This window comes from Arvicanthis niloticus, chromosome 5 (genome assembly GCF_011762505.2).
Source record: "Arvicanthis niloticus isolate mArvNil1 chromosome 5, mArvNil1.pat.X, whole genome shotgun sequence".
NCBI lineage: Eukaryota > Metazoa > Chordata > Mammalia > Rodentia > Muridae > Arvicanthis > Arvicanthis niloticus.
In genome coordinates, this window is record NC_047662.1 from 95,027,130 (window position 1) to 95,053,986 (window position 26,857).

Sequence of the window (26,857 nt, forward strand, 5' to 3'; positions counted from 1 at the left end):
CCCAAACAATGGATGTATACTGGCTTTCATATGTTTTGGAGGAAAGTGGAAGTTTAATGCCATGTTATTTAAATCACATAACATTTCAGCACAGCCTATCTGTTAAGCACCCAGTTACTGGATCTAGCTATAATCTTTCTTTCAGCGTTGGGGGTGAAGGGCTGTGATGCCACCGCCTTTTCAAATGCCTGTTTGAAAGAAGAAGGAGAAGGAGAGATGGAAGAGGGAGCAGAGAGAGGTGCAATAGACAGTCTTGAGGTCACATCATTTTAAATATCTGTCACAGAGATGGGGGAGAATGGAGGGAAAGAGTGGGGAGAGTTATAGTGGTAAGTTTTGAATTTTTTCAGGGTATAGACTTGGTCTCTTCAAGAGTCTTAAAGTGGTAGGCCATGATCTAACATACACATCAAAACATCACACTAACATGTCCCCATTACGAACTAAAAATAAAAATCTAACCTTTTCTCCATCTCCTAATTTATGGTTATAGCGATTCTCCTCAAATCAGGGCCTTTCACAGAATTTTTATCTTTCCAGCCTAACTTAGTGCTGCCCACACAATGAATTGACAAAGCTCTAGAACAGTTGACCCACCGGATAACCTGACATCTGGATTCGTTTACTCATGGTGAAATTTAGTTTGTTCTCTGTCGCAATGCTGGTAAATGATTAAAGCCTTGATTAGATTCAAGTTCAACATGTTGTAAGCACTGGCTTTTAGTAGCACCATCAATACCTGTTAATTCCTTTCATGAAGTCCATCATGTAAACTGTCCCTTTTTACAGGCCAACGTGAGTGGTGGGTCTTGGTAGTACCAATCTGATCCCTCCATGGCAAAGCCGCGTTCGTCCTCTCCTGCCCCTACCACGCTATGGCCTTTTTCGCTTTGGTAAAACTGCCTTTTGTTAAAGAAAAACACAAACTAGAAATAAACAAAAAGAGAACACTACACATCGGGAACAAATAAACAAAAAAACCCATAAACACAGAACACAGATTCATTTATTTGAAAATGTAATAAATCAGCACTGGATTTTAAAAGATTTGACCAATAAGTGAAGCAGGAGTCACTACTTAAAGAGATAAAATATCCAAATATTTAGATAGGTCACACTGAGAGAAAAGAGAGAAAAGAGAGAAAAAACAAAGTCTGTGTGAGAATAATTTACGAAAAGAACATGCTCTAGAAAACAACCGAAAGTCTGCAAAAATATAAATGATGAGATCGGCTCCAAAAAGCAACGTTAGAACCCTTGTTAATCAATGCGGGAATTTCATCTATTCAAATTAAATGAAGGAGCAGAAGTAATGCTTAGTGACCATGAACATAACCCACTGTAAGAGCTGAGAAGAGAAAAAGCATGATGACATCAGAGAAGAAATCAGTATGGTGCCAGAACGACTAACCCTGATCAGGTGAGAGCTATATGCCAGACATTGCTCTAAAAATCTTGTTTACACAGTTCACTCAGCTTCAATAAATGCCACAAACACACTTGAATTAAATTTGATTACACTCCTATTTTTTTTAAAAAAAAGTAATATATACTTAGAATAAAGAGAAGCATCCCACGTTTAAAAAAAAGATTGGCAGTTTTACAGATTTTATTTGGATTGAAAATGCCTAGATCAAATGAATCCTTAACTGGGGACACACACACACACACACACACACACACACACACACACACACACACAGTGTTTATCAGTTTGCAAAAATATCACAATTTCTGAATACTAATGTATTCCAATATATAAACTAAAATCTAATTTAGCAAATTTCAGGCACATTGACAGCTAGTCTGCTCCCCTGAAGACACCACAGCCTGAAGGCATCTCAGGAGGTCCAATGCACACAGGGCAACTGGTAAGAACTCTCCTGAAGGCCCACAGCTGCTGCTGGGTGCCCAGTGGACTCAGGACCCATCAACCCCAAACCCCATGCCCCACAAATCCTACTCCCCTTACAGCTGGTGCCTTCTGCCAGGGCAAATCGCCAGCTTGTCTGCTCTTCTGAAGATACCACAGCCTGAAGGCATCTCAAAAGTTCCTATGCACACAAGGCACCCGGGCAACTGACACCACAGTCTGAAGACCTCCCAGGGGCTCTGCAGCTTGCAGGGCAACTCACCCAACAGCCTGAAAGACTCCCTGGAGTTCTGCTGTACCCAGAGAAACAGAACCCACAGTCCACTGGCCTCCCTGGAGAACAGCTACACAAAGGGCAACAGCTTGACTGCCCCTCTGAAGACCCCACAGTCTGAAGGCCTCCCAGAAGGCCACCCAGAAGATCCACTGCAGCCAGCACAACAAGTCACCAGCATACATGCACCTCTGAAGACCCCACAGTCAGAAGGCCTCACAGGAAGTCTGCTACAGGCATGGCCACAGGTCCACTAGGAGACCTGAAGCAAACCAAGGACAAAAGAGGCAGGCTTCAGACAGAGACACTCAGACCACCAAACACCAGGGAAAGCCAAATGTCAAGAGGCAAGCACAAGACCAGAAGCAACAGGAGCCAATATATGTGTGCATCATCAGAACCTAGTACTCCCACCACAGTAAGCCCTGAATACACCAACACACCTAAAAATCAAGAAGCTGATCTAAAATCATATCTCATGAAGATAATAGAGTCCTTTAAGGAGGATATAAATAACTCATTGAAAGAAATACAGGAAAACACAGGTAGAAGCCCTTAAAGAGGAAACAAATAAATCCCTTAAAGAAACGCAGGAAAAAAACAACCAAACAGAAATAGGTGATGGAATTGAATAAAACAGTCCAGGACCTAAAAGTGGAAGTAGAAAAAGATAAAGAAAACACAAACAGAGGCAACCCTGAAAATGGAAAACCTAGGAAAAGGTCAGGAATTACAGATGTAACTATCACCAACAGAATACAAGAGATAGAAGAGAGAATCTCAAGTGTAAATGGTACCTTAGAAAAATCAACACAACTGTCAAAAAATTTCAAACATAAAAAACTCCTAACCCAAAATATCCAGGAAATCCAGGACACAATGAAAAGACATTTAAGAATCTAAGAATAATAGGAATAGAGAAGAGCAAAGATTTCCAGCTCAAATAACCTGAAAACATTTTCGACAAAATCATAGACAAAAACTTCCCCAACCTAAAGAAAGAGATGGCCATAAATGTACAAGAAGCCTATAGAACACCAAATAAATGGGACCAGAAAAGAAAGTACTTTCAACACATAATAATCAAAGCACTAAATGCACAAAACAAAGAAAGAATATTACAAGCGGCTAGAGAAAAGGACCAAGTAACATACAAAGGCAGACCTATCAGAATTACACCAGACTTCTCAACAGAGACACTAAAAGCCAGAAAAGCCTGGACAGAGGTCACGAAGACGCTAAGAGAACACAAATCCCAGCAAAATTCTCAACCAACATAGATGAGGAAATCAAAATATACCAGGACAAAACCAAATGCAAACAGTATCTACCAACCCAGCCCTTACAGAGGATTCTAGAAAGAAAACTCCAACACAAGGAAGGTACCTACACCAAAGAAAAAACAAGATTAGTCATTTCACAACAAAGCCAAAAGGAGAGAACTACCCGCACATAATTCCACCTACAAAAACAAACATAACAGGAACTAATGATCATCTGTCTTTAATACCTCTCAATATTAACAGACTCAACTCACATATAAAAAGACATAAGCAAACAGACTGGATATGGAAACACCATCCAGCATTTTGCTGCATACAAGAAACACATCTCAATAACAAAGACAGTCACTACCTCAGAGTAAAAGGCTGGGGAATGGTCTTCCAAGCAAATGGTTCCAAGAAACAAGCTGGAGTTGCCATCCATCCTAGTGTTCAATAAAATTTATCAACCAAAAGTTATCAATCGGGATGAGAAAGGACACTTCATATTCATCAAAGGAAAAACCCACCAAGAGAATGCCAAGGCTGAAAGGCAGAAAAGGGTGGGTGGGTGGTGGAGAGGCAGGGGGAGGGGGGTTAGGACAGGGGGTTCTGGAAGGGAGACCTGGAAAGGGGATATCATTTGAAATGCAAATAAAGAAAATATCCAATAAAAGAAAAAAAAGAACAAAATAAAAATGACCAAAGACTTACAGAAAATTGCATAAGAAGAAAAAAAGAGTTAATAAATGGGACCTCATGAAACTGGAAAGCTTCTGTAAGGCAAAGGACATAGTCTATAGGATAAATCCATAACCTACAGATTGGGAAAAAAAATCTTCACTAACCCCACATCCAATAGAGGGCTAATATCTAAAATATATAAAGAACTCAAGAAGCTAACCTCCAAAACACCAAACAACCCTATAAAAAATGGGGTATAGAACTAGACAGAGAATTCACAACAGAGGAATCTCGAATGGCTGAGAAGCACTTAAAGAAATGTTCAAAGTCCTTGGTGATGAGGAAAATGCAAATCAAAATGACCCCGAGATTCTATGTTATACCAATCAGAATAGCTAAGATCAAAACCTCAGGTGACAGCACATGTTGGTGAGGGTGTAGAGAAAAAGGAACACCATTGCTGGTGGGGTTGCAAACTGGTATAACCACTCTACAAATCAATCTGGAGATTCCTCAGAAAATTAGAAATTGGTCTACCTGAAGATCCAGCTATACCATTCTTGGGCATATACCCAAAAGATGCCCCACCATACCACATGGGCACATGATCCACTATATTCATAGTAGCCTTGTTTGTGATATCCAGAAGCTAGAAACAACCCAGATGTCCCACAACAGAAGAATGGATGCAGAAAATGTGGTTCATTTACACAATGGAACACTACTCAGCTATTAAGAATGAGGACATCCTGAGTTTTGCAGGCAAATGGATGGAACTAGAAAATATCATCCTGAGTGAAGTAACTCAGACCCAAAAGGATATGCATGGTATGTACTCACTAATAAGTGGATATTAGAAATGAAAATACAAAATGCCCAGGATACAATCTACAGAACTCAAAAAGGTTAACAAGAAGAATGGCCCAAGTGAAGATGCCTGGATCCCACTTGGAAGGAAGAAGAAAGCAATTAAAGGAGGCCCTGGGGAGTGAAGCACCTGGGTGGGAAAAGGGACAGGGAGGGGAAGAAGGAAACATAATCAGGTATTGCAGGGGGGGAACAGGACTGAAGCCCCGAGGGCCAGTAGAAAGATGGAAACAGGCAACCTTGGGAAGTAGGAGGTAGGGGGACCCTCCAGAATGTACCAGAGACCTGGGAGGCTTCCAGAGGCTTCCAGGACTCATAGGGAAGGAACTTAGATGAAATGTCCTTCAGTGGGAAGAGAGAACTTGTAGAGCCCACCTCCAGCAGAAAGACAGGACATCAAGTGAGTGATAGGGTTGCCATCCCACAGTCAAAAAGTCTGACTGATAATTGTTTCTGTCTGAAAGAATTGTAGGGACAAAAATGGAGTAGAGCCTGACAAAAAGGAGGTCCAGCACCAGGCCAAAAATAGAATCCAGCTCAGGGGGAGGCCCCAAGGCCTGATATACTACTGATGCTATGGTGTGCTTACAAACAGGAACCTATCATGGTGCCCTCCGAAAGACTCAACAAGCTTCTAAAAGAGTCAGATGCAGATATTTACACCCAACCAATAGACAGAAGCTGCTGATCCCTGTGGTTCAATTAAGGAAAATCTGGAAGAAGCTGAGGAGGAGGACAACCCTGTAGAAGGACCAGCAGTCTCAACTAACCTAGACTCCCAAGATCTCTCAGACACTGAGCCTCCAACCAGACAGTATACACCAGCTGATATGAGGCCCCCAACACAAACACAGCAGAGGACTGCCAGTCTGGGTTCAGAGAAGTTGCATCTAACCCTCAAGACACTTGAGACCCCAGGGAGCTGGGAGGTGTGGTGGGGTGGGAGGTTGGGGAGAAGGAGGAGTGAGGAGTGGGGACATCCTTGTGGAGACAGGGGAGGAGGTATAGGATGTGGAACAGTCAGAGGGTGGACTGAGAGGGTGATAAAATCTAGACTTTAAAAAAAATTAAAAAACGAAACAAATCAAAACTTTACTGATCTTTTAAAAAAAGAAGAAAATTTCAAACTACATACATATTCATCAGAAATGCCTCAGATGCACGTGTGTCCTGGTCTTATATTTGTCTCATTTCCTTCCGATTTAATTGGGATGAATGTGAGTGTAAGGAAGCCAGGGGAATTCTGTCCCTCATTTCCACCCTTTACCAGCATTCCCTAACTAATTCTTTTAGCCCCGACACCAATTCCAATCTTTTCTCTAATGTACTCCCAGCCCTTTACTCCAGCATGGTCACAGTATTTAGAGTTTGCTTCTGGACTGAAGGAGGTGTTGCCTGAAGAACTTTTGGATTTCTCTCCAGGAGTGTTCCTGGGCTGCTGCATGAGCAACAGGATCTCCTCCCCAAAGCAAGGGTCTACCCAAGATAGATTGCCAGGAGGCTATGCAAAAGGGAGAATAAGGAGGCTCTATGAGGTGGCCTGCCCCAGGGTATGCCAGCATCCTTGCACTGCTTCTCCTATGGCTCCGGAGCTGGTCCATGGCCCTCTGTGCATGCGACTTGCCATCCAAGCATTCATCATTCTCTGCCACAATGAAGAGGATCTTCCCTTGGGCCTTTTCCACTGGAAGTATATTCTGTGGGTTCAGTTTATTCTGAAGATCATGTGTACAGTGACGGAAGCATAAAGCCCCTGAAACATGGACTTGGGTCTGTTCCAGAGCCTGTCCGAAGGGTGTCACCACCAGATCCCGGTATCTTAGTGGAAAGTCTAAGATGGTGCTGGACCCATTTATGCAGACTGTGGCAGCCACCTGCTTCAGATAACAGGCCATGGCCAGTCCAATCTCTGCTCCTTTACTCGTGGAGATCACACCAATTCCTGGCTGTTGGATCTTAAATACAAAGCAAAGGGAAAACAGTTTACACACTGCCTCTGGGAAGAAGCTCTCCTGAGGGGAGGTCAGGCAGTCAAACTGTCAAACTCTGGCACTCAGGTCGTCCCAGCTTTGGAGATCTAGAGACTACTACCAATTTAATAATACCTTCTCTGAGCTTTACCATCTTGAGGGAGCAGCTATATCATCCACCTTTAAACAATCAAACTATAACCTCATGAAAAGTAGAGTTATAGAGATAGGTGTGGTGGCAAGGTCCTATAATCACAACACCAGGGAAACTGAGGCCAGAGATTTTGAGTTCCACTCCAGCCTGGGCTACATAGGGAGAACCTGTCTTTAAGTAGATTAATAAACATTTTCAAGTAAAGTTCTAAAAATATAATTAGAACCCAGTAACATTGAATGAGCAAGACCAGAGCAGAAGTAGTTGTAGAACATAGAATCCCATTCTTGACTTCACTAGAGGATGGTATTTGGGGCTGGGAAGATAGCTCACTGGTAGAGTGCTTGCTGGGCAAACATGAGGCCTCACAGTCAGTTCCTTGGATCTATGTTTAAAAGGCAGGCAAGGGTGGTGGTGCACAGTTGTACTCCCATGCACTGAGGAGGCACTAGCACATATTTGTTCACTAGCACAAATAGCAATACTTTGGGAGAAAGAATCATGTAGAGATCATCACTGATGTATGAAAACATACCAAGTTCAGGATTTAGGATCAGTAGCTGATAGAACATTGGAGGGTCATGTGAATATATTGCAAGAGCTTCAAATGTGACATGTCTTGGCTTTTCCCAGTGAAGAGTGTCACAATGTGCACACTATATATTTATTGTCTTCTGTGTGTTAGGAAACAGTAATCAGTAACCAACTCAACAAGTTTGTCATTCTTAAAATGTTAACTGTGCTCTGCCCAAGACTGCACAGGTTAGACCAGACATCTGTGCTTTGCTTTTCCTACGATTTCACAAGATGAAACAAAACGTGTTTTCAATACCTTGGGGTGAGCTAGTAGGAAGTTGGCAGCTTCCTCAAAATAGTCCAAGTCCTCCTCTAGCAGTTCCTCAGGTAGGTCTTCATAGGCGAAATACGCTAATGCCAGCACTGCAAAGCCATGGGAAGCCAAAAGACTGGCTCGAAATTCAACTAGACCCCCAATGAACCCAAACAAATCAATAATTCCTGGGAAAGGACCTTCCCCTGGCAGAAAAAAAAAGAAACAAGAAAATGGCATCAAAAGAGAGCTAAGTATGACAGTCAAAGCAAAGGCAGCACAACAAAGTGTTTATAGACACACAGTGGTGCATGTCCATACACGCTCACACATGCATGCACGCATAAACACATGTTCACATGACAGTGCACATTTTATTTCATCCAAATTGTTATCTTATATCCTAGGTCCTCTAATTGTGAGTCACACATCCATATGGGCTCATATAAGTGAATATGGGAGAAAGTCAACCATAAGAAATCATTTGAACATGCAGTGGTCAAATTTAATTCAAAATAAAATGAGTAGTGGTTCTAAGGTCTGCTGGTGCCCACAGGACTTCACTTTACTGTGGTTCTGAATGCATAGCAGGCCCACTTATCTCCACAGGTGTCAGTATAGCAGTCACCAATCTTTGTGACCTCCAACACCTGGGCTCAGATTCTAGTTTCTTTGTTGCATGCAATGGACCACAGTACTTTTACAGCATAACAGTTCTTTGTTCATATAGACACATAGTGTTTAATTACAGAGAGCAGGAGGGCTTCTGGTGTGTTCCAGCCATCATTCCTCAGCATGTATCAAAGTTGCAAATCTTCTTATTGTATTGTGTTAGAGTGTCTGATTTTTAAAATTGCCTTCTACCTTACTGACTTGAGTTTCAGAAAAATCTCATCAAGTGACCTTTGACTGAAGATAAGGGTAGAATTTCAAACATATTTTTAAGTGGCCCTAAACATACTGGTACAATGTGGTTCTACATATTTATGTGAAACAGAATTCTTAGGACTGATAATTATGAAACCAAAATCTTAGCCAATCCTGAAAAACAGTGAAGATGATTATTCACACCCTATATTCTCAAGTATTTAACCAAAGCTTAATTCCATTTGGAAAAATGGGCAAGTCCATTCATCTTATCAGTTTGCAAATTTGCTTTCTTTTCTAATAAATGGTACAATTATAAGGATACCAAATAATAATTTTAAAATTATATTTATACATTATCAGTAACTGGTCTCTATACCTATTTCATATACCTATCTACCCAAGATCCTACAAACATTCCTATAGCAAAAACAGCTCACAAGCAGAAAAAAAAGTAAGCAACTATATTATGTATCAACAAAGATAATTCTCACCTGGAGGGAGAAAAAGGGCTCCCCGCACCCGACTTTCTCGGATCTGCTCCCGCTTAACCCCAGGACCAACAAACCAGCGCTGCACTGTCTGGCTGGCCTTGGGTGGAATTCTGACTGTATCTTGCAAGTAAATAAAGTCGTACAGTTCCAGACAGATTCGAAGGGGGGTGTTCATCACATCTTTCTTGACCAGCCTGTGGAAAGCCCTCTTGGGTTTCAGAGACCAAAAGAGGCCCATTGGGTGGACCCCTACGTAGTCACCCCCCAAGGCCGATGCCTGCTCCACGTCCACCTCACCAGCGTTGTTAGCCTTGTAGAAGGCTTGGGATTGGAACAGATTGTCCTTCTCATCTTTCACTGTCGCCTTGATGGTCACTATCTGCGATGGAGGAAGGCCTATTGCTCGGATGGACACGGGCTCATCCGCCAGGGCATTTGAAGGTGTGGCTATCAACTGGAACATTGTCAAACTCTTCAGAGGCACTTCCACCCTGCGATGAAAGAGGGAAAAAATGAGCTGAAGACTTAAAAGTTCAAGGCAAGGCTGTCCTCAAGCCTTTCAAGGACTTTAGAACAAAATGTGTAGCACTGGAAAGTGGGAAGGGGTCAGTGGTGGCAGGTGTGTGTGTGTGTGTGTGTGTGTGCGTGTGCGTGTGCGTGTGCGTGTGTGTGTTTCCTCTCACCGACCCAGGGTCTTGAAGATAAGGAGTCAGCAAGAGGAGGGAGGAAGTCAGGCAATGATAAGGGGAATTCCTGACTGTCTAGCAATCAGGCTGCTTCTGTGGCTCTGACTTACTATCTACCAGGTCCTTCTTTATTTAGACAAGTTTCACAGAATAGACAGATTAATGATTATTCAAGTGGTGCAGGTTATGCTGATCTTTCTGTACATGTCTAAAGTTGCAAGTTCAGTCACAATTAGAAAACATGAACGAAACAGTATTTACTCTTATTATCATCCCTATAATAACTCCAATGTAAAGAATCTAAAGAATGTTTCCTCCAAAGCAAATACATTTATTATATGGCAGCTTTCTTTCATAGACAGAAAGTATCTGAACGGATCTTTCAATGAATAGCAAATACCAATGCCTAACTTCTTTCTCTGTATGTTTTATCATCTACACTATAAAGTAGAAAACGTTTATTTTAGACTGTCTAACTTACTGAGTTTTATTCCTCTATGGGTGTACCCTGTATGAATCCCTGTCGAGGCCCGAGCTGCCCCACATTTGGGGGCCAAAAATGTTGAGAATGGCACTACCAAAGCCTTGGGGGCTAAACTGTTAGAGCTTGCACTTCCCCAAGCTGCTGCAGTCTGGGGGTTGGGGTTCAGCGAGAGAGAGAGTGAGGATGGATTCGAAGAATGGAGACCAGACAGAGTGTGATTCAATCCCTTTATTCTTCAGTCTCTCTTCTTCTCTCTAAGTCCCAAGTCTTGAGTTCCTAGTCCCTAGTTTCTAGTCCCTAGTGACTAGTGCCTCCAAGTTCCAAGCTCCCTTCCAAGTGCCTAATACCTAATGCTTAATAACTAACTCCAAGTTGTACTCTTTAACCTAATTCCTAGTTCCAAGTTGTACTCCAAGTTGTACTCTCTAATGTCTAATAACTAACTCCAAGTTGTACTTCCAAGTGCCTAATAATCTGTTGCTCCAAATTGTTCTGCTGAAGTGTCTGATTCTCTGTTCCTCCTCCAAGCGTCTAATGTCTACTCCTACTCCTAGTGTCTGAATCTCTGTTACTTCAAATTGTTCTCTCTAGAGCCAAGTGTCTTCTACCGAATGTCAAGTAATCTGTTGCTTTCTCTGTCTGCCTCTAGCCTTTTATATGTCTCACTTCTAAGTCACGCCTTTAATCATGCGCTTAGGTCTTGTCTCTAAATCTTATCTCTAAGTCACGCCCTTAAGTCACACACCTTTAAGTCTCACACACCCAAGGGAAAATCCTGGGTATCTAAAGCAAGATGTTATCAGAGTGTGCTCAGCTGTTGTAGGCTAATGCAATCAAGTCTCTGGTCAGGGTATATGGCTCAAGATGGCTGCAAGGATGATAGCTGCCTTCTGTCGGCTCCCCACAAATCCCTATCTTTAAACAACATTCCGAGAGACCTCTAAGTCTATGGTAAAAAGATATCTTGAATCTATACCGTTTCTCCTGGACAGTCAGAGATTGTCAGTTGTCTTTGCTTACTCTGCACCAATTATACTGTTTGAGTTAGCTCAGGGGCAGATTCCACAAGAAGATTTCTGGAGTGATGGTCTCATCTAACTATGTGCTCATCTGTTCTCAGTGATCTCCAAGGCAAAAAGGAAGACTTTCAAATGTGGCCAGATAAAGTTAATTTTAGGATTTTCCTAAAAAGACTCAGACATAATTTTTTTTCAGAAAAAGACATGAAATTTTCACAATGCAGAAAGTAGCCATGAATGCGACTCTCAGAGACCAAAGCCCAAAAGTTAGAGACAGAAGGACAGCGATTGTAGCAATCTGCTCAGCCTTGCTGGAACTGTGTCAAGCAGCAGTATTGGCTTTATGACCTTCAGGGTTTCCAGCGGATAAGGCCATGCTAGGGAATGGAGAGAAGGAGAGTGTGGGGGAGAAGTGGGAGAGATGCAGGGGAGGAGAGGGAGAGAGTAGCTGAGGAGGGGGAGAGAGCAGGAACATTGGCCAAAGGTTACAGTGATGACATGAGCTAAATGACATGCTAAACTCTGGTTAGTAATGGAGAGCAAAACTGAGAGTTCTAACTAGATTTGATCCCACAGATTTGTATCTCAGCTATTATAGCTATTATAAAACTGTAGTTTTGTGGTTTTGAATAAATTGAGCATTAATGCTTTGAACATTATACCCAACATGAAATATTTGTGAAGTTTAAAGGGAAGTAACACATGGATCCAAAACAGTACACCTCTCCTGCCCAATTTGGTATGAGAGTAATCAGATAATAATAGTAATCTATTATGGTGGTGATGCAACGAGGGGCACAGGGTCTCTTTTACAGGCTCACAGTTTGATTGGTAAAGGGATTTTAAAGCAACATAGAATGGAACATGAGGAGAATTTATTGGAGTCAGAACAAGAAAGAATGTCCTTGAAAGGAGAGTGAATATGGAAAATGGAAAGTTAGAATTGTAAAATGACATAGATTTAGTATGTGTGTGTGTCTATGTCTGTGTGTATATTTGTGTGTGTCTATGTCTGTGTGTGTATGTGTGTGTCTGTGTATGTGGGGTGTGTGTGTCTGTGTGTATCTGTCTGTGGTGTGTGTGTGTCTGTCTGTGTGTCTGTGTGTGTATGTGGGGTGTGTGTGTCTGTATGTGCTATGTGAATGTGTGTCTGTGTGTGTATGTGGGGTCTCTCTCTCTCTCTCTCTCTCTCTCTCTCTCTCTCTCTCTCTCTGTCTCTCTCTCTCTCTCTCTCTCTCTGTGTGTGTGTGTGTGTATCTGTCTGTCTGTCTGTTTGCATGTGTGGTCAGAGGACATACTGCATGAGTCAGTTTTCTCCTTCCACCATGAAGATCGCAGGGACATACAGATCATCAGGCTTGAAGGCAAGCACTCTTATCTGCTAAGTCATCTTGCTACCCGGAAAGTTACAGTTTCTTATAAAGTAAGGATGAAAACATCTTGGAGAGACAAGGCAGAAACAAAGGAAAAAGGAGAGGAGTGCTCTTAGGGTCTCTGTCCCTTGTAGTTTTAATTGAAGGAGTGCAAGAACGCCCTCTTCCAAAATTGACCAGGACCTTGGACATGAAAGCAGTGTTCCACCCTACAGGGCCAACGGAGACCGAGAATAGTCAACCTTAGTACTGTCCCATTTATAGTGAACACAGTGAAGCACACCTGCAACCCTGCTATTTAAGAGGTAGAGGCAGAAGAATTAACACAGCTTGAGACCAAGATGAGCTACATAGCAAGTTCCAGGCTCTGCTGAGTGGTCGCACAATAAGACCTTGACTCATTCTCTCTGTCTCTGTCTCTTTCAGTCTCTCTGTCTCTTTCTGTCTCTCTGTCTCTGTCTCTCACTCACTCATTTTCTCTCTCTCTCTTTTTCACACACACACACACACACATGCATGCATATGTGTATACTACAAACATTTAACCTTGTACTCAGCTGAGAGTTGCTACGTGGTATAGAAATCAATGAGTGTGTTTTAACAACAAGGAATACTAAATTTCTTTATCATCATCTGCATGCCTTTTAGTTTTATGGCCTGGAAGGAAAAACAGTACTTATACTGACATCTGTTTCCTTTGACTTTGTTACCTATAGGCCAGAATGGAACAGCTATTTGTATTGCCCTTCCGCTTTGTGGCCCATCTAGAGCCACTGGTTCATGTTGAAATTTACAATTACTCACAGCTAGATCTTTATCACTTACTGAACATCCTGAATTCAGCTTTGGGTGCTTTGTTGGTGGTAGTTTTTGGTTTTTGTTTGTTTGTTTGTTTTGTTTTGTTTGAAACCAGGATATCATGCAGCTCAGTCAGGTTTCAAACTCACTTTGTGGCTGAGGCTATCCTTGAACTCCTAATCCTCTGCCTCCACTATCTCACAAGAACTAAGTTTATTTTTAATGTAGCAGTGGAAGGGCAGTGCCTAAAAATATGTTACAATTCACACACACACACACACACACACACACACACACACACACACTTTTTTTTCGATATTTTATTTATTTACATTTCAGATGCCATCCCCCTTTCCTATTCTCCCCACCTGTTAATCCCCTATCCCATCCCCCCTCCTACTTTTTTACCTTTAAATTACATACAAGTATTAAGGTCAGTTCTAGGTTGAGGAACTAGCAATCCAATAGATGTAAATAGTCCAGGAACAAGGAAGACAATCAACCCAGATAATCAAAGAACATGCATGACAACAATCAGAGTCTGGTAATCACTCCTGTGATCAGTATTTCTAAGGGCTTATCCGAACATACTTCCCTGTCCTAGCCCAAAGTCATTTTCATGCCTGAAGCCTACTTCTTTGTTCTAGCTTAAGATTTAGATTTCTGTCTATAATTACCTCTTGGTTCTGGCCTAAGATTTAGATTCCTTCCTAAAATTTCTTCCTGGTTCTAGCCTAGGATTTAGATTTCTGCCTGAAATTACTTCTCTATTTCAGCCCAATGTCAGATTCCTGCCTACAGTCCATTTCCTTGCCCTTGGCCTATGTCAGATTCTTTCCAAGCAGTTCATTTCCTTGTCCTTGACTAATGTCACATTCCTGCCAGGCAGCCCCAAAAGCTCTCCACATCCCCCCACCCCCTTTTTATTGCATAAACCAGACTGAGCCTGTCTTAGGTCCTTCTGACATGAAAGCCTTCCTTATCCGGGCATGGAATATGCATTATCATAAGCAATGCACTTCTGTCTTAGGTTGGTAAGGCTCTGTGCAGAATCTTACCAGTCCTTGGCTTGCCAGACTGTTAAATTAATTACTCTGTCTGAGGGGTCCATTATCAGTTTCAAGTCATGTACTTTGGCTGCCAGCCTGTTGATGTACTTAGAGATAAGCTTTAACAAGATGGGCAGAAATAAAAGTATTCCCAGGACAAGAAGGGCTAGCCTGATCAAGCTATGTATGCCATTCCCGAGGTTTAACTAAAATGAAAATATTGACCTCAGGCCATGGATAATTTTATAAGCATTATCTGCAGCATCAAAGCTCAACAGAGCAGCATTCTTTAAATTCATAATCTCACTATGCAAAGTTAACACACCCAGAGAGGTGTTAGGATTATGCCAAATACCCTACAGGTGTCTTTAAACTTTTTTTCTAATTATAATGACAATCATTGTAGATTTTAGAAGTAACACTACTCCAATGGTATTTGTCATGACACTTGAGATGGCTCCTAACTCTTGAATCCTGAACCTCCTTCAGATAATTTGAATGGGTTATAGAGCATCAAACTGTTGTTCCAGATACCTATATAAATCCTTTTGTATACTCAATATATTAGTAACATTTTTTTGCTAGATGGTTAACAAGAATAGCTGTCTTAACTCCTTGTGTCAATGCTATTGCAGAAGCAGTGGTGCTAGCAATTAGTAAAATTAAAGCTGTTATACCAGCAATAACCAAGCCACTACTCTCTTGCTTCTGCTTAAAGCCTTCACTTCTTCCAGCACCTTCAACCTTGTTTTTTTTAGAAAATCAAGGTTTTCTAATACTCAGGGCAGTAAGACAAAAACTGATTGATAGACCCCCATAACAGACATGCCAGGTTTCAACACACTAACACAACTGGAACTTAAACAGTAAATACAACTTACAATAAATACTATAGAAGAGACCAAACCAATTTTAGCTTGACAATTAAAAGAGCCTTAAAACATGCACTAACCCTTGTCTGAAATCCAGATCCTGTCCCAACTTTATCTCTTGCTATCATAACATTATAGAGAACTGCAGCTAACTTCCAAATATGTCTCTGAAAATGTCCAGATCCAGCCTTCCAAATGAAGACTGTTATTTCCCATATTGGATTGATCTCTAGACCAGTACATGATTGAGTCTTAATAGCTGGGCACCTTTAAGAAAAATACAAGCGACATTATAATTTCTCTTTTTGATTCTCAGTCCCACAAGGTCTAAAAGCTTGAGGCAAGGCAGCTTGTCCCATCTGGGATATAGTTAAGCAAAGGTGGGTCAGGAACATATGTCCAATACAGCTCCCCAGTCACACTGGTCAGGGCACTCAGCAAGCTCACAGGTCAGCATCATTCTTTGTCTCAGCAACAGCATGTTTCAGGAATCTTTTTAAAGTTCCATGGGCCTCTTCCACAATACCTTGTCCTCAAAGATTATACGTAATCGCCATAATAAATTATCAGCTCCGTTATGGTTTTTTATTGAATATTTTATTTATTTACCTTTCAATTTATTCCCTCTCCCATTCCCCCCAGAAAACCTCTTATCCCATCCGCCCTCCTATTTCTATGAGGGACACACACACTTTATTAAAGAAACAGGTCTTGCTATATTGTCCAGGCTAGCTTCATTTCATGAGCTGAACAAATTCTTTTCTCAGTTTCTCCAGTAGCTGAATATTAACACCTGTCTCTGAAACTTAATTTTTTTTAAAAAATACAAAGTAACATTTTCTCCTTCTTTTTCCATTTTTTTTTTTCTATTCTTTCCGGGAGGAATTGGGTATGGGCTCTTTGCTTCCTGTACTCACAGGTTTTTCTACTCATCAGAACAAACCTGAGTGCCTTTGTTTTGCATTTCCTGAAAATAAAATAAAGGGCTTTATAGAGGAAGTGTTTTCTGCTACACTTTCTATGCCAACACTGCTGAATAATCATGTCTATGGTACCAAAGTCACAGACACTTTGTTTTGGACAAGCTGATTTTTCCTTTCCCTTATGAACTTTGTAACTTTTTCTGTGAGAATAGCTAGGATGATCACCTTCAGACAACCCTTTCTCCTTTGGCTATCTAACTCTACTGGGAGCTTGAAGAACAAGAAATGGAGCCACCATACTTCCCCAGAAGCAGCATCACTGGGAAGCATTGGAGGCAGTTGTCCTGTTTCTGCTCAGTAGAGGACAACAGAATTTCCTTTTGCTCATCGGATTACAGGACATGGATATGTCTGTCCTTTCTGATCTATATCTTTCTAACTAGAGAACAGGAGCTGTTTTGACTGATTGCTGGCTTTATTATTATTTTTTTTTTTACTTGAATTCTGAGAGCCAGGTATTTTACTAAAGAGCTATAAGACATATAGGTTTTTAATTTCATTGTTTCTTAGGATGCCCTGAAAAATACCTAGTGGCATACTAAACATATTAGTGGGTCTATCTACTGAAATGTTCACATTCTAAGTTGCTATGACTACATTTTCTTAATTAATATGGAGTGAATTTACTGAAAAAAAAAAAAAGCAATGCTCCCTTTATTTTAGTCTTTTGTCTACCCCAGAACACTGTTCAAGCCCTAATCTCTTCCACTTTTATTTTGCTTACAGTGTTCTTTGCCCAATCCTTCATTGAAAGCGCCTATGTTACTCTATTATAATATATTCTATATTCTTACCTCCCAAAGAACATTTTAGAAGCATATCATACAACTGAGTTACTTGAACTTTCTTTTATACCCTCTTCCAATTGAATATTGGGTAATAATGGTATTAATCTATTATCTAAAACAATATCTGCCTTTTTAAAATCTTCTAAAATTTAGCAACAGATTTGTTTTTTTCTTCTTCATCTGTTTTTATGTATGTGCATGCCTGTATGCATGCATGTACATATGTGTTTGTGTCTGAGAGACTACATGAGTGTATACCAGAAGACAACTTTGTTTGTTATCTTCATGATAATCCATTGACAAGGTCTCTTAAAGGACTGAAGCCCACCATGAGACCTGACTGGTTGGCCAGTGAACATTTTCCTGTCTCTACCTCTTCAGTGTTGAGATTACAGACATGAATTACCATGGCTGGCATTTTTACATGAGTTCTGGAGTAATTGATTTACCAACTGAGCTATCCCTGTGTCTCTTTGTCCACTAAAAGCTGTGGTTGTGGTATTTAACTTGTGCTTTAATTTTATTCAATACTTCTAACTTTTCTCTTTTGGAATGTAATCAGTTGTATCTTGATAAAGTCCTAAAGAGACAATTCACATTTAGACGAGTACACACATAGATATAAGAGAAAAGCAATGCAAGGTGACAGGTTTCAGGGGCTATTGTCTGGAATTGTCTATCTTAGAGAGATAACCTTTGTGTCTCAACACTCCACTGAATACTGAGTGTTGATATTTACCTTTTAATTTTTTTAAAGTCCCTATTAACCACTTTAATTTGTGGATTCTGGCTTGCCAGAAATTACACATAATGATCAATGTTATCTTAAGTATAAATTTCTACCTTTTACACTGAGGTAAGGGAAAGGACTTAGATTACAGTGATTATGTTATTTTGGAGTTGTCCCAAGGGAATTATGTGGTTTTGACATAAACAAACCCATGAGGTAAATAGAGAAGGGCTTACTGAAACCAACTGAGTATGCAGATGAATGATGTCTCAGTTTTCCCAACCAACAAATATACAAAGGACCATATGACCACATGACCAGTAATCCAATACTCATAACATCTGGGACATGAGCTAAACAAAGGCACCTTCACAAGTGGGTGTGCTATAGTACCCATATGTTAAGATGTGGTAGGGATTTAAACCAAAGCTCTAAGGTTTTTCTTTCAGTTTGGCAGATCTAAGATATAATCAGACCCATTTATTCTTTGTTCCTTATATAATAGTCCCTTTGAGATCCAATAGACACATGAAAATCTCCAGGCTTAAAACACACACACACACACACACACACACACACACACCATATGTCTTTATACTTACACACTTCAGATTCTCAACTAATGATCTTTCAAATATATGACTAGGGTTTCTATAAGAGCTTTTAATGGGGTTGGGGCAGGGAAGCACATTAAACTGTCGTGATGCTGGTATTCACAATGACAGTGTCTTAAGTAGCCCTGTTAGTGATTTCTGTATAGGTCTTTCATCTCCAAACAACAGTAAAAAAAAATTACAGTGTTCACTTGGTTGAGTCTATTCTTGGTTTTTCATGCAAGATAGATGTTCTTAGTTAGTGTTTAAGTTAGAGAACATTATATACACAGAGGACATCAGGTGGAAAATGTTTGCCTTTCCCTCTCTATTCACCTCCAATAAATTCTTCTTAACTCTGTAGAGTGAGCTAAAGGACTGAGCTAACTGTATTTGTATAATTGAAAATCAGGGAGGAATTTGCATTTTTGAAATGAATTTGTATGCACTGCCACTGTGATGTATGCTGGCACCTTTCTATTGTTATAAACACTGAAAATTTTAACCATGTAAAAAGCACATTGTGTTAAGAAATTGTTGCCTTGGGTGTGGATTTCTTTTAGCTGATATTTATTATGCTTTTTAAACATTATATTTTGTGACATTTGTGTGTTTAAAAGTGATAGTAAGGCAATTTTGAAAATGAATTTAAAGTGGAAGAGAATGGTAGAAATCAGGGGCAGTTCTCCTTAGATTAGTGATAGGAATTTCCACCATCTTAGACATTTCTCACAATGTCACATTTCCAAATTCTGTCCCTACAAAGAAATCACTTCTTGGCAGTGCAGGAGCTGTAATATAATGTGTCTTGTTTAATTTGTATAGTCTAACAAAAAATTTCTAAAACTACAACAAATTTTCAAAGAAATCATGGTTTTACAAATTAGAATCTTAACATCTTAACTCAAGCTATGTGACCCTACATATAAACCTCATTTTCCCCAAACAAGAGTAGAAATTTGAGGCCAGGGAGATGGTTTGATGGGTAAAGAGACCTACAAACAACACTGGTAATTTGAGTTTTCTCCTCAGGATCCATATAGCAAAAGGAGAGAATCAAGTCTCTCGAGTTGTCTCCTGATCTCTGTACATGCATGTACTATGGCACACACATGTAAACATGTACTATGGCACATATATGTATATTGTACTGTGGCATGTATATATGCATATATGCATTATGGAATATTCATATATACATGCACACAAAAATATTGTAATTTCAAGATCATTAAAGGAATAGAAATATGACAGATCATTCCTCCTTTCTGTTTCCTTTCTGTATGCTTTCTGATAGTTAGTATATTCTTTTCTTTCTCTTACTATTAATGTGCTTAGTTAAATATACTCCCTACTGGCATTTCACAAGATATATAATGGGAGAAATTGAATTACAGTTCACAAACTTATACATGTACAAAATCTTATGCATGCCCTTTTATTTTCCTAGATTAAAATGATTTCCCTTTTTAGCTTTTGTTCCTCTAGATAGCAGAAATGTAACTACAGAATCGCAAGTACTTTGTGTGTGTGTGTGTGTGTGTGTGTGTGTGTGTGTGTGTGCATGGGTGTGCATGGATGTGTTTTCTTGGACCCCAAAGAAGTTTCCTATGATTTCCTTAGTGCTTTGAAAGTCTTGTGCATATAGCATGATGCTTTTTTTCTAAGCCTGTTTTGCAAAAAACACTGAGTTGAGCTACCTTATAGGCAGGCATGCCCATAAGTCTGTATGTAAAGTACAGAGTTAGGTGGGATACAGAGTTGTGGTGAACTAAAAGCTGCCTGTCTGGTCTAAAGGCATAAGAAAAACAAAACAAAACCTTGAACACCAACAAAAATCTACAACTGGTGCACACATGTCATTCCAGCACCTCTGGAGACTGAAGAGAAGGATCATGTTCATTTAAGAGTTACCCCTGGCAGCTAAGGAGGCCCTATATCAAATAACAATATATAACAACATCATATCAACAAACAATATACACCCCTATGTGACTGGGTAATGAATATTCTCCACAAGGTTTTCTGTTACTCAAAAGCTGGGAAAATGTTTTGTTTTCCTATTTCTGATGTGTCATATTTGCCTGAGGCAACAGATATTGACTAGGATTCCCCCGGTAAAGAAAGGGCAAGAAAGAAAATTGCAAAGTACTAAAATCTGAGGGTGGATAGTTAAGACTATCAATTAAGAATATTAGCATTTTGTGGAAGGTGACATTACTTTCAGTATAAAAAGCCTCAAAACCTCTCATTTTCTCATGCTCCATTTTCATGGTCTGATTTTCAGTAGGATCTCACCTAATATGCATTATATATGTACAATACATATATGTGTCTATATACACAGTAATATTTGTCTAGCTTCTCTGTAAGCCTTATCTCTTTGAATAAAATAGACTATATTTTAAGATCCTGTAATATTCTATAATGGTGTGTCTGGTTCCCCAAGAAAGTCCTTTTCCCAAGCTCGAGCATCTAAACAAAAGCCCCCATTTCCTCAGCGGCTTGAAGAATGTTCCTGCTTGTCAAAAAGGGAGTCGTTCTCCTGCCCTCTGGCAAGAGAAACTTGTGGCCCTTCCATTAGCATACAACTGTGATGCATACACACACATATGTGTTACAAATTTATATATACATATAGTATTAATACCTTGGCAGTTACAACAAACCCAATGTATTTAACAATTAAACCAACCATTTCATTACAGGCTTAACATGTAATATAACAAAAATATACATTGTTTTCCTTTTCTACTCTTTATGTTCTAAGTACAATATTAATTCATTGAAAACATGAAATACACTGTTCTTCATTTACGGTAACCACATTTTCACTACTCAATAACAAATATAGCTAGTGACTACTATATTATAAAATGTAAATGAAGACATTTTCATCATTGGGAACCATTTCATTGGACTCCACTGCTACAGATTTTGCAAATGCCTCAAGAGCAGAATCATACCTTATTTAACACTGTGTTCATTCCTAGCACAGTGCCTGGAACAAAGCAGTTAATAAATGTTTAAATAATCACGTTGAAAAATGAGTAAATATTTTAAAAGGAGGAAATTTTTCAAAGAGAATATGAATTTAAAAAGGAGCCAAACTGAATTTTTATGAAGTACTTATGAAGATGGAATCAATTTTCTAAATGTTTCCAACTATTTGCCCCAGAAAGCAGGATTATATATTCATGGAATTACACACACCCCCATAGAAATGTGAAAGGGCATGCACTGAAAATCCCCCTGCATTATGGAGGATTAACCCTGAAATGGGTGGTGTTAGCATTTCTTCTAGGCTCCACCCAACAGTTAACTGGCAACAGCCAGGTAGGCCTGTCTTCCTATAAAAGGGGCTGCTTGGCCCCTCTTCTCTCTCTTATTCTCTTACTCTCTCTAAGCCCCCCCCTTTGACTCCTTTCTCCTTCTCTCCCTTCTCCCCCTCCCCCTCTCTCTCTCCACATGGCCGACCTCTTCTCTTTTCTCCTCTTCTCTTTCTCTCTTTCTCTCTTTCTGCCTTTCTCTGTCTCTATTCCTGTTGGGAGCTGACTCCTAGCAAAAAGTGGCTATCATTTTCGCAGACATCTCAAGTCATATACCCTGACAAGAGACTTGTTTTTCAACAGCCCACAACAGCTGAGCACACTCTGATAAATATCTTGGTTTTTTTTTTCTTACATATCTTGTTTTGTTGTTTAGTGCCCCCAGCTGCAAGGCGCACATGGTAAAGTGTCTTCAGCTGTGTTCTCCTGCTTGTCCAGGGCTGCAAGGCACATGATAAAGAGTATATATACCCAGGATTTCCTTTCAATAAACCAGACTTGATCAGACCCTCTGTCTTGTCTCTATTCTTCAAGTCTCTTGCCCCTCCATCCCCACTCTGGCTCTTGCTAGACCCTGTTGACTGACCCTCGTACCAGAGCACTTGGCCCCCAAATGTGGGGCAGTGTGGAGCAGTGTGGGCCAGGACATCTGGCATCCAATGTGGGGTGTGGACAGAAGGACCCTGGTGCCCAAACATGGGGCAGTGTGGACCAGAGCCTCTGGCACTCTGTTTTTGTTTTGTTGTTTGCTGTTCATGTGTGTCAATTGTCTGCTTTTGTTCCATTGTTTGAATGCTGTGTTTCATGTTCAAAAGAAAAAGAAATGCATATATCCAAAATTAGAATCCAAAATATGACCAAAGTTTGATGACAATTAGTCAGAGTCAGACTGGGATAATCTAGAGGAAGATGCAGCCAAATATTAAGACCCTGAATGGCCCTCTTCCTGAAGGCCCCCTCCCTATGTACCTCCACCTCTAGATGTTCTTGCTATGGGGATGCTAGTTGTAGATCCCAGAAAGGAGTTACAGGACAAAATTTCTCTTCTTAAACAACAAATAGAGTTAGAAAAAAGAGTATCAGGACTTAATTAATCAGCTACAAAAATTAAAGACAGGGAAGATGTCTTGAGAGGGCAAGGCCAATTTCGAAAATCACCCAGGTCCTCATATTTTTCAATCCAGAGTCCAAAGGCAGCCCCTGTCCTCTAACTTTAGTTTAGCCACAGATCAGCCAGAGGAGGGAAAGGCTGAGGATTTCCCTGTGTCAGAGACCAGAGACACTCAAGGAATTGCTTAGAGACATCACACAGGGTTTAATTTTCAAATCACTAAAGAATTTAAAAAATGCAGTGTCACAATACGATGCCACTGCTCCTTTTACTCTTGCAATCTTAGAGTTTGTTGTAGAGGAGTGGCTGACTTCTGGCAATTGGAATACTCTAGTGAGAGCAGTTCTTAGCAATGGAGACAATCTTATTTGGAAATCAGAGTATCATGAGAATTGTAAAGAGACAGCTAGGAGAAACATTCAGGCAGGCAATGGTTGGTTCTTTGATGCATTAGTAGGAAAAGGGCAATTTGCTTCTAGTGATAGCCAGATGCAGTATGACCCAGGCTTATTCGCTCAAATTCAAAATGTAGCCATGAAGGCCTGGTATAAACTCCTGGTTGTTGGGAGCCGCAGTGATTCGCCATTACAAGATGGTTCGGGCATCCTGTCCTCCCACTAGTAAACAACTGACTGCGCAGTTGCAAAAGGCAGAAAGCGCGCCAAAGTCACTGCCCATCCCGGGGCGTAATATGGGGTGATAAGTGAACAGCCAATCAGAAGTGAACACGCCACTCTAGGGTATATATAACAGTGTCTTTCCCGGGCTTTGGGTCTTTTCCGCTTCTGCTGTTACAAGAAGTAAAGCCTCGTTTGTAGTAATACCCGATCACTGCCTCCGTGTCCTTTTTCAAGGGCGAAGGGGACACAAGAGGCGCGCAGAACACCTGGTAAAGTGAGACCCTGGTGAATCTTTGACAGCAGTCAGACAAGGGCCTGATGAATGATTTTCTGATTTTGTTCATCAATTAATGACAACAGCAGGGAGGATTTTTGGTAATGCAGAGGCATGTGTAGATTATGTGAAACAGCTTGCATATGAAAATGCCAATCCTGCCTGCCAAGTGGCCATTAGACCCTACAGGAAAAAGACAGAACTTACTGGGTATATCAGACTCTGTTCTGACATATGCCCCTCCTACCAACAGGGCTTAGCAATGGTGGCTGCCATGCAAGGACAATCAGTAAGAGATTTTTTTTTTGGCAAGTAGAGACAAAAAGGCTTGTTTTAAGTGTGGCAAGCCTGGACACTTTGCAAAAGATTGTAAGGCAGAAAATGAGTTAACCCAGAGACAGCCCAGAAAACAGCCTGGGCTATGCCCACTTTGCAAATGTGGAAGGGATTGGGCTAATGAATGTAGGTCCAAGACAGATGCACAAGGAGACACCCTTTCCCATAATCAGGGAAACAGAAACAAGGACCATTCCCATGCCCTGAACCAACACAAGCCAAAACAGGCTTATGGGGTTGTCAGTTTCATACCAGCAAACAACAACCCCTTTCTGAACTTAGTCAAGCAACACTAGGAAGTGCAGGACTGGACCTCAGTTCTGCCACTCATACATTATTAACCTCAGAAATGGGACCTCAGGCCTTATCCACTGGAGTGTTTGGACTGCTCTGTCCAAATGTGTTTGGCCTGATAGTGTGGGAACAAACTCTGCAGCAGCATAGCCCCAGGGTGGGGTGTTCCACACTGGCAGGTTCCACATACACGAGTAGATCCAAGGTTCTAAAGGCTAGAAACCTTGGTGGCGGCAGGCCCCAGAAGACATGTGGAGTCTATGGGTTTAAAGGTTTATTGTTCATGGTGTGATAGTTGGGTCTGGATATGCGCGACCCCCATCCAAGCCAGAGGGGAGCTGGCTTAAATAGGGAGGGGGGAAAAGAGGAGGGACTGGGAAGAAATAACTTAATTTAGCTATGCCCCCTTTAGGAAACTCATGAATATGGAAATCTTGAGGCAGAGGCCTGTTAGTCATACCCTCTACCTGTAGCTGTAGATGGTGATGCAAAATCTCTCTGGGGTGAGCTACTGAGCCAAATGTGTCTACAAGGCACAGGTTAATGAAAGATATTGACTGCATGGAGGAGTCTGGAATCTAGGGGCATGGGGAGATACATGCTGTCCCTCAAAGGCCATGTCTCTCACAGTCCATGGTCTCCTGTCACATATCTTGTTTTGTTGTTTAGTGCCCCCAGCTGCAAGGTGCACATGGTAAAGCATCTTTAGCTGTGTTCCCCTACTTGTCCACGGCTGCAAGGCACATTGCAAAGCGTATAAATACCCAAGATTTCCTTTCAATAAATGGGACTTGATCAGACCCTCTGACTTGTCTCCATTCTTCACGTCTCTTGCCCCTCCATCCTCACTTTCTCTCTTGCTAGACCCTGTTGACTGACCCACGAACTGGAGCACTTGGCCCCCAAATGTGGGGCAGCATGGAACAGCACAGGCCAGGACATACACCCTTCTCAACTCCCCTTTCCATGTTTTAAATAAACTCTATTCTATACTATGTGTCCATGACTGGCACCTCAGGGGGAAGGGATGCATCATCATAGGCCACTGAGACACTCCTCCTATCTTACCATACCTGGCTGGCTGTATGTATGTATATAAGTATGTATGTATGTATGTATGTATGTATGTATGTATTTTATACAACAGGTGGGGCTGAAGCCACCTACTGTTTGGAAACAGTTACTTGAAGCTGAGCATGATAGACTGAATGTGGAGCTGATCACAGACCTCATTGTGAAAGACTTCTAAGCTTAAGAGGATCAAGTGTCTAATTTGAGACTACTCTTGCAGGGAAAAATGATGGTTCACATGCCATAGGCGCAGGCACTCGATTGTGGGTTCTCTGTTGTGTTGTTGGATCCCGAGTGTCCTCTGCTCTTCGAGGGTGCCTGGGGGGGGGTGGGGTCGCACCTTCGGAGAGAAGCAGAAGCACATGCATGGGAAGTTCAACTGAGTAGGTTCTGTGCAGGGCACTGGGCAGGCACTGCGCTGTGAGAAGCGGCTAGGGACCTGCCCAGTGTGGGGAGTCCTCACTCAGTCTGAGGTTCCATGGTGGGGGGGGGTTAGGGCTTTTGAGTGGGGATCCCTGGGCCAGGAGGCAGCTGGGGCCTCCATGGTGGAACACAACAGTAGGCCCCAATGACATGATGGAGTCCAGGGTTCCAAGAGCTTTATTGACATGGCAGATGATAAATGGTCTCAATGCACCCCCACTTAGGTCAGGGTGGGCCTGAATTAAATAAGGAGGGAGAAGGAAGGAGAGTCTGGGAAAGAATACTTAATTAGCTACACCCTCTGGCCTTTAGGTATCTCATGAATATGGAAATCTCTTGAGGTTGAAGCCTATAGTCACACCCTCTACCTGTGTTAGGTGACACCTATCTTAGGGAGGAGCTGTATTGCCCTATGTGACTGAACAGCAAAGATCAAATGGAGGTCCACGCCACGTGTCAGGAGCCTAGACCCTGGGAGTGTGGCAGAAATAGATGCCCGTCTCTCACAGGCATAGACACCTGTTGGGTCTCTGGGCTACTTCCAGCCAGTGCTTCTACCAAAACCCAAGCTATCCTTTCATGGCCCTACACACTCTTACTTAATTGAGGAGGAAACACAGCCAAGAACTGGCCCAGCAAGAGGCAGCAGCAAACAAAGAATGAAAGAAAACAAAACATCTCCCACTGCAGATGTGGTTACCAATCAGAAACCATAGTACTGTTCTCAGCAGCAGCTTCTCACTGTTTCTT

At 41.3% G+C, this 26,857-nt stretch overlaps 1 protein-coding gene across 7 annotated transcripts in view; it reads right to left on the reverse strand.

Moving 5' to 3' along the window:
- Window positions 1-984: 984 nt before the first annotated feature.
- The window catches only part of LOC117709136 (acyl-coenzyme A amino acid N-acyltransferase 2-like), a 97,066-nt gene continuing 71,193 nt past the window's right edge, over window positions 985-26,857 (reverse strand). For 2 of the 7 annotated variants that reach the window (XM_076934986.1, XM_076934985.1), the window contains exons 2-5: window positions 9,962-9,981; window positions 9,275-9,765; window positions 7,917-8,119; window positions 985-6,915 (exon numbers count right to left, since the gene is read on the reverse strand). In XM_076934986.1, coding sequence (XP_076791101.1) covers window positions 6,322-6,915; window positions 7,917-8,119; window positions 9,275-9,737 — 1,260 coding nt within the window. In that variant the 5' untranslated portion in view covers window positions 9,738-9,765; window positions 9,962-9,981 and the 3' untranslated portion in view covers window positions 985-6,321. Of the gene's footprint in view, window positions 6,916-7,916; window positions 8,120-9,274; window positions 9,766-9,957; window positions 10,062-26,857 lie in introns of all 7 variants that reach the window. The other 5 variants (XM_076934988.1, XM_076934983.1, XM_076934984.1 and 2 more) reach the window with 5 other exon arrangements.